Source organism: Mytilus galloprovincialis, chromosome 12 (genome assembly GCF_965363235.1).
Source record: "Mytilus galloprovincialis chromosome 12, xbMytGall1.hap1.1, whole genome shotgun sequence".
Lineage (NCBI taxonomy): Eukaryota > Metazoa > Mollusca > Bivalvia > Mytilida > Mytilidae > Mytilus > Mytilus galloprovincialis.
This window is the reverse complement of record NC_134849.1, coordinates 62,856,538-62,870,421: the sequence shown is the minus strand read 5'-3', so window position 1 is coordinate 62,870,421 and position 13,884 is coordinate 62,856,538. Positions and strand designations below refer to the sequence as shown.

The 13,884-nt window shown below is 31.9% G+C and overlaps 1 protein-coding gene across 1 annotated transcript; it reads right to left on the bottom strand.

Moving 5' to 3' along the window:
• Positions 1-448: 448 nt before the first annotated feature.
• LOC143054509 (endoribonuclease LACTB2-like) lies at positions 449-13,713 on the bottom strand. The gene is made up of 7 exons (XM_076227537.1): positions 13,546-13,713; positions 9,641-9,804; positions 7,040-7,160; positions 4,773-4,875; positions 3,769-3,990; positions 2,158-2,239; positions 449-907 (listed from the first exon to the last, which is right to left on the bottom strand). The coding sequence occupies exons 1-7, from the start codon at positions 13,680-13,682 to the stop codon at positions 852-854; spliced, it is 885 nt and encodes a 294-aa protein (XP_076083652.1). The 5' UTR covers positions 13,683-13,713; the 3' UTR covers positions 449-851.
• Between the last annotated feature and the right edge of the window lie 171 nt (positions 13,714-13,884).

Here is a 13,884-nt window from a genome sequence, read left to right as displayed (position 1 = left end):
GCTGATTATATATATTTTTATAAATTTCTATAAATACCTTCTCTCTATTCATTTTCTTATAAAACTTTTCTTTTATTCAAACTTTACTGCCCTTTGTTTTGAACATTTAACCTGTATACGAATATAAAAATAAAAAATCATATACAAATATATAAAATTTTTAATCACAGACTCTTTAATCTTATAATGATTTTGTCCAAAAATCAAGCATATCCTTATAGAAAAACAACCTAAGATTATTACCTAAATTCAACCATACACAGAAAAATCTTTATTTCAACCTATAATTCCAAATGCATCTTAAAATAGATAGCAGAAATTAATGACAAATTTTGACACTTGCTAATGTAACATATCAATAACTATGTACTGTGGATTCAGAATTTTTTTTATTGAGTACCAGTTTACAACCATTCAAAGGGTACAGATGATACCACTAATTTATATCTTCAAAAATTGTCAAAGAAGTACATATTTTTAATTTTTTTGTATGGTAAAGACTCTTGTTTAATCATTGAACCAAAAATACAAAAAATATATTTTTTCTTAATCCACTAAAAATTGGTACCCCATCCCCATCCCACCAATGAATCCACAGTAAACTAACTCTGTAATCTTAATATCAAAATAAAGGTCACTCCTTTCTGTTCTACAGATGAGTGCTCAGGATACAACCATATCATGTCAACAACTGAATTTCAATTCATCACTTAAAACGCAATACTTCACAAATACTTTGGTATATTTTTCAATACATTTTTAAAAAGTAAGAAAAATGGCACCAAAACATCAATCAGGATGTACCAGATCAGTTTTACAGGTTCCATGCTTTCTTTAGAGTACCAGATCATTTACAAGTTCCCTGTTTTCTTCAAATTCCATCTGGTATCCTCTTCTTCAATTTTTTCTGTAATTATATTATGTACATTACAAATTGATTTTAATTAGATGAAAAGGTGTTTTTTTCTGATCTCTCTTTTATACTGAAAGAATCCATCTTGCATAAAACATGAGCAAGTGCAAAGTATCTTAAAATATCAACACAGATAGCAAACTACAAGTAACTAAAGAGAAAGTTGAAGTTTTTTTGTTTACCTTAACCCTCTAAAATGACAATAATGTAGTTGGTACAATATTAAAATGATATAACATGACATAAACTTCAACTTTGGATGACTTGAAATCCTAAAAAATGTTAATAGTCATGTAAGTATAAAATTGGTATGTTTGTTAAGGGGCCAGCTGAAGGACGCCTCCGGGTGCGGGAATTTCTCGCTACATTGAAGACCTGTTGGTGACCTTCTGCTGTTGTTTTGTTTTTTTTGTTGTTTTTTTTTTTTTTTTCTATGGTCGGGTTGTTGTCTCTTTTGCACATTCCCCATTTCCATTCTCAATTTTATTGTTAATGAGACCAGTGATATTGTTGGCTTTTTTCAAAACTACCTCTACCCTTTTTTATTGGGAAAATATGCGTCATTTTTATCAAATTGGGAAATTTATAATAAACCATGAATATGACTGGAACATCAATTTGCAGACCTCCTTTCAACAGGTAAACCCTCGTTTGAAATAAGACCTCTTATTGTCAGTGAAGATTCATTAATAGACCCTCAAATCTACACAAATAGTCATTTTAGGCATGAAAAATTATGAAATGAGTGTTTTTCAGTTTGCATTCATGCACAAGACTGCACTGTTGCGGAAAAAAGTTATCTGTTTGGGAATAATTTTAAGCCATTTTTTTTTTCAAATTGGGATTTTTCTCCAGGGGAAAAAGCCTTTATTCTCCAGTTATTAAAGGCAAACAATATCACTGGAGACAATTACCCTTCCACAAAGAGACCAAATGACAGGAATGAAAGCAGACTAAATATCACTGTACAGGGCTAATCTATGATTTTTGAGAGGCCAAAGTCACTTCTCCTTCCATGAGAGATTTGGGAGAAGTGAAACTCAGTTACCGTCTGCATTGTGTTTCGTGAACATCATTAAGGGAAAATTGTTTTATTTGTGCAATAAAAAATATATGCAGTAAGCCAGTACGGGTTTTGCTCATTGTTGATGGCTGTACATACTGGCTTACTGCATTATTTTGACTTTCACTTTGAAAGATCCAGTTCATTTGTACATAATTTGATAATTTAACTTGTATTCCACCTGCAAATCCATCTTTAACCAGCTTTTCCAGATGATGAACAACATTATTGGCTGCTGCCATCTTTAACATTGGATTTAAATCCTATAATTAAAAAAAGAAATTAAGTGTGGAATGCTGATTACTTGAGTGAATTTCAAAATTCCAAGGACCATAAATCTGTACAAAATCATCAGACCAAGGATTTGTATAGTAGACCATAACAAAATTCAAATTTGGACTGTAACTAACTTTAGCAGCCAGTATGGTTCAATTTTGTCAAAATAAGTTAGGAAACATTGATGATGAATTATTCACTTGCAAGTGAATAATTAGACCTCATTGAATCTGTTTTCTGTGAACTTCAATGTCAACCCATTGGCATAGCTACTGATGGATAACGCATGAATAGTGCATGTAGAGTTGTTTAAAAGAAAAGAATGTCAAAATTGAAAGTGAAACAAATGTAAATCATTAAATTAACTGATTCAATCTACAAGAAAATCATTCGTATACAGGTAAAGACAATGAATAACATATATTTTTAATCTATAAAAAGAAATTAAACAGAACTAGAAAAATCCCATTGTATGAAATTTCTATTTAAGTTTATATCGCTTATATAGTCATCAGAGGTTGACAAAGGTCAAATCAATAGTTAATTAGATGGTGTTCAGACTAAAATACACATGCAACAAGGCTACATATAGTTGAGCCTATGCCCTGTAAATTGTTTATTTTATACTTTTTATGATTTGTATCAATTTTTTACATTGTTATAAATCAAATATGAGGATTTGAGTTTAATCAGTGAACATGAATTCAACAGCTAATGCCCCTTTAAAAACAGCAGTATGATGAATTAAGAATGTACAATGATGTAGGTAAAAATGTTCCAGGTCATTTTGCTCTAGAAGATGTAAGATGATAGATGCTTGAAAATAAAGGCTCTTACAAAAGCACACTGTAATTTTTTTCTCTCCCAGAAAGCACCAATCAAATCCTGGATTTATCATGTTAAGAGCTTAAGCCCCGGTTGGTGGGAGAGATTGAACTAGTTGGGTTATATAGAAAGTGGCATTTAATGTAAAATGAAAATTTTTAGTAGGTAAGTTTTTCAGTAATCATCAACCTGATGGTGTATAAATGTAGCCAATGATCATTCTTTTATATATAGATATAGGCTAGAGGTATAGGGGGAGGGTTGAGATCTCACAAACATGTTTAACCCCGCCACATTTTTGCGCCGGTCCCAAGTCAGGAGCCTCTGGCCTTTGTTAGTCTTGTATTATTTTAATTTTAGTTTCTTGTGTACAATTTGGAAATTAGTATGGCGTTCATTATCACTGAACTAGTATATATTTGATTAGGGGCCAGCTGAAGGACGCCTCCGGGTGCGGGAATTTCTCGCTACATTTCGGACCTGTTGGTGACCTTCTGCTGTTGTTTTTTTCTATGGTCGGGTTGTTGTCTCTTTGGCACATTCCCCATTTCCATTCTCAATTTTATATATATATGAAAAGAGATTTTCTAGGTCAACAGATTAACTTTTAGTCAAAATAAGATTATTTGGACCAAATTCACAAAAGTTTGCAAGTCTGACATTAACAAATAGTAGTATAAGTCAAACTGACCGTGTATATTTTCTCTACTAACTCCTCGGCTGTCATTGGTCGATTTAATTCTTTCATACAATGTAAAATCTGTTGTTCCCTGTTCATCCTGTGAGCGATGTATTCTTTTAATTTGTCAGTAGGATCGTTGATCACTGAACCGTGAGAAGGGTAGATAACTGATGGGTTCAGTTCAAGTATTTTCGATAGAGATCCCATGTAGGTCTGTAGATCTTCAAATACCTATAAATAGATATTTATTTAATTTAGTTTCTTGTTAATTTAGGTACGTCTACTACTTATTGGATAACAAAGATTCAAAAGTTGGAAAAAATTATTTGTATAATATGTGACATTCCCGACTTCACTAATTTCACCTTAAATAAATTCAGTTACAAGTATTTCATCCATAAAATCTAAGATTGATATCCAAAAAGTTTGAAGATACATAAGCTATTCCAATTTGAATGAAATTACTAAACTTGACTGACAAATGTGCATGGTACCCTTAACTATCTTAATTTCTGATTATAAAATACTGGTACCCTTATCATTATCTTATCAGCATCTGATATGATGCATATCGATAGTATCAACGTTACATAAAATTGTTATACCTTTTCAATTTGATTTTATTTACATGAGGCTAACGAAGAAAGGCAATCAATTTCACTATATTGATTGTTGTTTTATTTTCCTCTATAGATAAATTATAACGCAGAATTCGTCTATACATGCTATAAGGGCTTATAATTACAGTACACAGGTCTAAATGAAATAGACTTTATGCTTTTACAGGTGATACCTTCTGCGTAAAACTAGTATAGGCAGTTGTTTTTAACTCACAAAGACATAATTCCAGAGAAACCTTATAGCGATAATTCAACTAAAACCATCTTTTATCTGATTTTCAAAATATTAAACTTAACAGTATACATATCCTAAAAAAAAAGGGGCCCTTCTATTGTGATTAAATGAATTAAACAAGATGCAATTCTCCTGTCATTCATTGTTATTATACATACTGCAGTTGTCTCCCCTAGTACGGTATCGCCAGAAAACACAGCATTCTCTTCCTCAAGGTACAGCGCCATGTGTTCTTCAGTATGACCTGGTGTATGTATAGCTCTGAAATACATAAATTAACTTTCAGTTTTAATTCATCACTCTCTAATATAATACACTTTTTTGCAAATAAAACAAATCTGTTGAATGGACATAAATCAAGAAATGCATATACATGACAAATCCATGCATTATTGATAACTTCATATCTATTCTAAGAGTAATATTCTTTTTTTTAACTTTCACAATTATTTTTTACATTTGCAGTAAAGGATCAAAATGACAATAAAACAAGCCTTTTCGTTTAACAACTTGTAATTGGCCAATTAAAGCTTTATTAACCTTAAACTGGGTTTTGTTTGCAGATAATAGTAATCCCAATTAAATTGAGCATCAATTATTTCTTGACAATGGGCAGGGATGATTCCACTATATAGTTTCGGGCCGCTTAGCGGCCCTTAAATTGGCTAGCGGCCCCAAAAAAATGTACATGAAAATGAATTCCCAATTCAGGAAAATAAAATAAAAATCGATATTTCCGGAAAAGTTTCTGTCACCGATTAAGGCAACTATAATTTTTCATAGTTTGTTGTCAAAACGTTTTAAAATCCGGATAAGAATGCTGTTTACGATTGCATCTTAGTAACAACAATTTAATTATGTCAACATGTGGGAAACAATTTTAGCAGCCGAATACAATTGATTAATATGTTATGGGAGTATTGGATCTTGTAAAAGCAGATCGCCCAGCAGGTTGATAAAAATGGGTGTCAAAGCAGACCTCAGCAGAGAGCAAATTCAAATTTTGATATAACATTGATGGATGCCGATCTCGTAAAAGCAGATCGCCCAGCAGAGCCGGTTATATAATATGATGAAAACTTGTTTTAAAAAAGAAATTATTTCCTCAAACATTTTGTCAAAAGACAAAAGTTTGAGTATTTTTGAAAATAATGTTGATGATAGACCATTCATGAAATACGATGTCATCATTATTGAACTATTTCAATAGTTTTGAAGATGATCCAAATAATTTTAAAGAACACTGGTTCAATGCTTTAAATATCTTATCAATTAAGTATATGAACTTTTGTAATTGCTTTTCTGAATTCGACAATTGACCAGTTCAATGTGAAATCCATTTGAATTAACTTAAGGTAAATTTATAGAGATGACCTGCTGTTGAAAAAATACCTGATAAATGATTTTTTTCAGTGGTTTATGTTAGCTGAAATATATGTTTTTGTAATACGGTAGGCCTAGGTAACTATAGCTAAGATGATATACTAGTGCATCATGTTCAATGATATTCATGTAATAACAGTAGCCCATCCAGAATTATTCAAAATGTTAAAACTTACATGAACATCAGTGTACAGGTTAAACTTAATAATATACATTTTCCGTTTTTCAGGAAAATAATGTTATTTCGTCTTAGATTTTATGCTTAAAAAATTCCCAATTAGAATAAAAATTCCCATTTTGATGTTCAAGGGACCCTTTTGAAAACACCTGGAATCATCCCTGATGGGGATTAAGATCTTTACATGTTTGTACAAATGTATAGTACGGACACTTGCCTATTCAATATTGGCAGGGTCATAGCCAGGAATTTCCAAAGGGGGGTTAATTGGCCTCAAAAACTCGACTTTAACAGTCACAATTCGAACAGAACGTTGACTTTAACAGTCATTAATTGTTTTCAAGGGGGTTCGGCCGAACCCCCGGAACCCCCCCTGGCTACGGGTATGATTGTTGATTGATTTTTTGGCACTTCAAGCACTTTTGGCTATATGTTATGGACAGGAGCCAGTTTTCATTGGTGGAGGAAGAAGTAGTGTCCATGAAGAACCACAAACTTTTGGCAGATTAGTAGCAATCATTAAGTCACAAATAAGGTTTGAGTCGTACACACCTGCCACTAGCATGAATCAATATCATTGTTGAAGACAGCATATTAGAGTAGAGAGGTCTTTGTTGAGTTACTTGTGACATTTGGCTGCAGCACCGTTAAACCCACATCTCCTTTCGTGTATAGCAATGACCAATATACTTGCAGTGAGGTGAGAGTTGTTTTACTCCTAGATGATGGCCTCACTGTGACTTTGAAATGAAGAACAGCAATGAAAACGCTTGCTATGCATGAAGTGATTTTGTGTGAAGACATAACGGGTACCTCATATCCTTTGTTTTTTCTATTATATACCTCAACACACAACCAACATACCTTAAAGTAGCCCCCTCTGTTTTAAACACTGTGTTGTTTTCCACAAATGTATACTTTGCTGGAGAGATGTCTAGATCCTGTTGAGATAATCTTTGGAATTTTGATACAATGGTCTCTTGAGCTGTGAATATAAAATAAAAAGACACATATTACTCAATAATAGGATGGATGGATGGATGGAGTGGTGTTTCAAGTCCTGCTGTAAATATTGCATGCATTCAAGGACAAGATCATGTATAGTGTAGCAGGGATGATTCCACTATATAGTTTAGGGCTGCTTAGCGGCCCTAAAATTGGCCAGCGGCCCCAAAACAATGTACATGAAAATGAATTCCCAATTCAGGAAAATAAAATAAAAATCGATATTTCTGGAAAAGTTTCTGTCACCGATTAAGGCAACTATAAATATAACAGGTTGATAAAAAAGGGAGTCAAAGCAGACCTCGGCAGAGAACAAATTCAAATTTTGATATAACATTGATGGTTAAAGTTTAATGGGCGCCGATCTCGTTAAAGCAGATCGCCCAGCAGAGCTGGTTATATAATATGATCATGAAAACTTGTTTTGTAAAAGAAACTATTTCTAAAGACAAAAGTTTAAGCGTTTTTTGAAAATAATGTTGATGATAGACCATTCATGAAATACGATGTCATCATTATGGAACTATTTCAAAAGTTTTGAAGATGATCCAAATAATTTTATAGAAAACTGGTTCAATGCTTTAAATATCTTATCAATTAAGTATATGAACTTTTGTAATTGCTTTTCTGAATTCGACAATTGACCAGTTCAATTTGAAATCCATTTGAATCAAGGTAAATTTATAGAGATGACCTGCTGTTGAAAAAATACCCGATGAATGATTTTTTTCAGTGGTTTATGTTAGCTGAAATATATGTTTTTGTAATAGGCCTAGGTAACTATAGCTAAGATGATAGACTAGTGCATCATGTTCAATGATATACATGTAATAACAGTAGCCCATCCAGAATTATTTAAAATGTTACAACTTACATGAACATCAGTGTACTGTACAGGTAAAACTAGTAATATACATTTTCCGTTTTTACAGGAAAATAATGTTATTTCGTCTTAGATTTTATGCTTAAAAAATTCCCAATTAGAATAAAAATTCCCAATTTGATGTTCAAGGGACCCATTTGAAAACACCTGGAATCATCCCTGTGTAGTCAATATGGGGTAATGTTTGGTTTTAGTCTAAACTTATTTCATAGTGTTCAAAATGGACAAATGGATTAGACACACGTTTTTCAACTTTGTAACATCTTTTCCAAAATACCTATACATATTTATTTACTTTAAGATACAAGTAATGTTCTGGTCCGAGACCACAATTATTTCGTAGTGCATTTCTTTTAGAACATAAATGAAATATAAAAAATCCCACCTGCGCTTTCTCAATTAAATTTTTACAGTGTGTTGTACTACTTTTGGGACAAATTATATCAAAATTATAGAAAACATCATCAGCTCTAACTCAAAATATGGACAATTTTATGTTTAGGGTGTCTTGAAATCTTTTGACAGCTTCCAAATTGCTAATTTTTACCTTTTTCTGCTGGACCAAATCACTACTTTCCTTTAAAATTCTGGACCCAAATTTTTTTACAGTGTAATTTCACCCCCTTACTTGCAATTTGAGGCATAAAACATGGAGAAATAAATTTGGAATGGGTATAAAAAACATTGGCAAGTAACCCACTGTCAACACTAGGGACTATATTCGTGAACAACGAAAATCAAGGGACGACAATTGTGGTCTGGGACCTTCTCTTACATAAGTAAACTGTACGATATGATTTTATTTTCAAGGTTTGAATAATCTCCCTTTGATCTCCACCAAAATTAGCTTATATATATATATACAAGTTATTTGTTTTTACAACACCTTAATATCCACCTTTTATCTCAAAAACTCAGCAAGGAAAGCTATTAAACATGTAGATAATAATTAATTGTGCAAAGTCTTGAAAATTGCTTGCTAAAGGCATGTAAAAGAGTTGGTTTTTTTTAAATGACCTACTAATATGACATTTTTATTGTTAACATGGTTGATGGAATTATACATTTTATAAATAGCAATGACAATAATACACTGACTGTATACTAGAGCAATGTAGTCAAAATAAGACATTCTTACTTACATTTTGGTTAAAAATAAAATCTTTATGTCTTTAAAAGGGATATAACTCTACCTCCAAAATAATTTATCTGCATGTTACAGTAAATCATAAAAACATTTGTACAAAGATTAATCCTGACTGACAAAGTTCTAGTACTTTGTTGTAGCTGTAAATTAACCTAGTTCATTTTTACTTTGATATCCTTACTTGCTTCAAATTGTTCTTGTTTTTTTCACTTTCCCGGAACCGTAACTGATCCAGAAATGTTCATAAAAGAGGTAAGGCTGCGCTCCAGTCATGATTCAGTGATTCCCTATATAAATAACAAAATTTTAGCCTCAGAAAAAGGTGCAGCCATCTGAAAACCCTCTAAATCCGCCTCTTCAGAATACATGTATTATATATTTATTATTTTCTTTTTTTAGAGATTAAATATAACATTTGTATAATAATTACATTTTGTGACTTGGTTACATACATCCTGAACACTTCCACAATGGTCAGCATGCCAATGAGTTATAATTATTTCCTGTATGCCACATTTGTGTTGTGATAAGACATTCTGTAAATTCTTGATGTAATCAGGTGTTCCTGGGTCTGTGGTATCCAATAGTATTCTCCTAAAATTATATAAAATCAAATGTATGTGATGAGGGATATGTAAACGAGACAAAAATGTTACAAAGATATAATATAAAGATCAACATATACAGTCAGGGGACTTATTGAAATAAGTGATTTTTAAATCACTTATTTGAGTAGCAAATTCGAAGTTTTGTCACAAAATGTGATTTTGTAGTTTTACCAAAATTTTAAACACATAGGTTTAAATAATATCTTTTCATTAGTAAAATGAAAAAAAAACCAACTTTTTGCTTCCTTTTAGTAGTAAGGTTATGCCTTTGATGCTGTCATTTAGCTGCAAATTCTATTTGAGTTGAAACAAGACTTAGAGGCTGTCACAACGACAGCAAACCAGATTTATTAACATTTAATTTTGTGTCCTGGCAATATCACAAGAACCATAACTGATGAACGGTGAAAGTGAAAATCGTCAATGTCAAATTTGACCTCAATTTTGTCATCAGTATCAACATATTAAAATTTGAAAAGCTTAGGTTGAATGGTTCATGAGTAAATGCAACAATATGAATTAGCGGGGGTCAGTAAAATAATGATACTTATTCAAGAAGTGAATTTTGGGAGGGAAATTGAGATTTGATACTTAAACAAGTCATTTTTATCTCACTATCCTAGATTCAGTACAAGGTCATCACCTGACATGACCTGGTCATCCTATCAATGCAGATGTTGGTTCTGATAAGTTTATAAACATAATTAGTCCCTGGATCATTAGTATTGTATATTTAAAGCTACATGTACATGTACATAAAATTAAATCACTTCTTCTAGTAATTAATTTGTACTACTTAAATAGGTGATTATTAGAGAAAGACAACTCTCACTTCCAACTTTTATGGAAATAATGTTACTTGAATCAGTGATTTAGAAAATCACTCATTTAGGTAAGTCCCCTGACTGATATACATGTATGCTAACAATTAACACAGTTTAAATCGCCACTGGACATTAAGCAACCAACAATATATCTATCGTATAAACACCTGAAATATGAAGAACCTATGATTTCATTACGCAAAGAAGGGACAAGAATTTTATTTGTTAACTTAAGATCTAATTACTTTTTACTTAAATTATATGAACAGCAGAGTTCAAACATAAGTTAATCGAAAGTTTTATTTATTATCTTTATCATGTTTTAAGTTTCTAACACATTGTAACATGACTTTTACATTGCTGCTGCCTGAACATGCTGAAAGTATTTAATTTTGTTTGGTCATGTTGGTAGCATTTGATAGTTTAAATGGGTGCCACATGTGGAGCAGGATCTGCTTACCCTTATGCATATGCTTTGCTGAAAAGGATTAATAAAATTGAGAATGGAAATGAGGAATGTGTCAAAGAGACAACAACCCGACCAAATAAAAAACACAACAGCAGAGGGTCACCAACAGGTTTTCAATGTAGCGAGAAATTCCCGCACCCGGAGGCGTCCTTTAGCTGGCCCCTAAACAAATCTATTTTCTGTTTTAATAACCTTTCATGATCCTCCTAAACATGCTGAATGGAAATGCTCCTGTGGTAATCACAGTAATAATTATAATTGGCATAAATTTTATAAATTAATATACATATTAAATAGAACCATTTTGGGTTTTTTGGGGGGTTAAGGTAGCAATAAACAGTTAGGAAAAAATATTAAAATTTGCCCTCATAAATTTTACCATCCCCTTTTCATTGCTTTCTTGCAAAATTAATTACATGTATATATAAGCTTGTAAACTGTTTGTGTTATATATGTGCATATGTATGTAATCAGAATCCTTCATAGATTTTATATTCAGAATATAAAATGGTAAAATATAATTTCTTTTGGGTGTATCCATGGCAACAATCTGCATTTATTTGCTATAAAATATTGCAAAAAGGGGGCAAAACTCCGCAAAAGATGTCACATATTTCCCCAAAATTTGGCTAAAAGTAGAATTTCAATCGCTCAAAGTAATACCTTTTCTTAAACTGTGTACATATATCATTCAGTAAATCTAATGAAAATCATATGTCTTTCATCTCATTTTTTTGTAAAATTGCATCAGAAACTTCGTGTAGAAAAAAAGTGTTTGTAAACATTACATTAGTTTCTGGACCGATGGCCAGTCTTAAGCAATGAAAATATGGATTGTCATACAGAAAATAGCCCATTAAACGTGTAAAAAATAATCTTAATGCTCTTATAAACCATCTTTCAAGGCTAAGTTAGTACTCAGCTGTCTGAAAATGAATTTTATTACACAATTACATTCCTATTAGAAAAATCCATCAGGGCCAATGCAAACTAAACTCCTAACAGTGTATTGCTACCTAATATCTTCTTGTGTTGAATCTGAGCCTACTACAACACATTAATTTATAGCAGTCTTAGGTTGAATATACAGTGCTCTAGCTAGAAATCAAAAGGGGCAGGGTGCCAGTGGAGGGCAGGGCAGGGCACTTTTTATGATAAGAAAAGGCACTGCTCATTTTTTTTGTCTACGTTTCTGTGTGTATCACGAGTTAACGAATCTCTATTTTTTTTTTTACTGTATATGTTGTTTTTTTTAAATAAAGATGCTTTTCAACTATAGTCTTTATTTCATTGTTTGTGTAGTTATGAATGATATAGTACATCTTCATCAACATATTATGTTTTTACAGTTTAACTTCACTCTACCCATTATCAAAGAATATGTGGGTTTTTTTCTTATCTCAGGAATTATAGCTTTTAATACATTATATAATCTAAAACTGAGAGCATTACTAATTTAACATTGTTTAGAACATGGATTGCTAAAAGTATAATCAAGTAGAAATTGCAATATATATTTTTTAATATGTTCAAAGACAGTTAATATCTTTAAGGTAACATTATTATGTTATTATATATTCAATTGGTAATTTATTCCTTTTTTTGATACTAGATAATATTTTTAGAGCACAAATTTGTAATAAGCTAAAACAGGGGAAGTAACTCCAAAATTAATTTCCACCACGTTTGGGTTAATTAAAAACTGTACTTGTCGCTAACAAGTTGAGATGGAAGGCATTTCTGTAAAGGCATAGTTTTATTTTGATGACTTAAATTCAATTCTAAAGTCATGAAAGTCTTCATTTATATATACGCTCTTCCATTGTGACTTGGAGATCGAAAATGCCGACCCAAGCTAAACACACTCGCTGACACATTCATCAAAAGTATGACAAAAAGATACATTGTCCTAATTAAATTACCTAGTTATTAACACCTTTGAAGTCTTTATCATTGTAATTGATTGTAATGACATGATTAACCTGGGGGCAATCACACAGGTGTCATATATGTAATTAACTTGGAGATCAGAAATCGATGAAACAAAATTTTACCAAAACGGCACAAGATAATTTTGGAAAAAGACGTCAGGGCAGAAGGGCGCAAATGAAGGCACCCAGGGCGCAGCTGAGGACACCCAGGGCGTGGCGCCCTTCTATTTTGGGCTAGCGAGACCACTGATATATATATATATCTATATACACTCAACTATTTGCCACTGTACATTAAAAGCGACATTCTGAGGTTCAAATATCATCATGTGCTAGCCCAAGACTCAACTTCAACATGTTCTAGATGTCAGATGTAGAACATCTTTAGGCTAAAGCCAATACTCAGTACTATAGTTATAGTCTAGATAAATTATATAATTTTGATTTTAATATTTGATCATCACTGACATCAGACTGAGTGTAATATTTTATTGAAATTTCACCTGTCACCTTTACCAATCAAGTAGGAATTTGTGCCTTGTAAAGTCATTGGTCTTGCATTGCATCCTAATATTCTGATTACACGTTCTGACAGTTTTTCTATTTGAGGAAGTGGAGCTAATTTCACTGAAGATGCCATTCTTCTATATTTTTTGTTAGATCACATGACAGTCATGTGACCTGGCATTTTGGGTTAAGAATGTATGCTTTGTTGAATGATTTGCTGGTTTAACTAAAAATAAAAATACTATACTAAAATTAATCTTTATTGAGGAAATAGAAAAATAATCAGACAAGGTCGGCATTTGTCGGAAACTTAAAAAATCAATTTAACGTTTGAA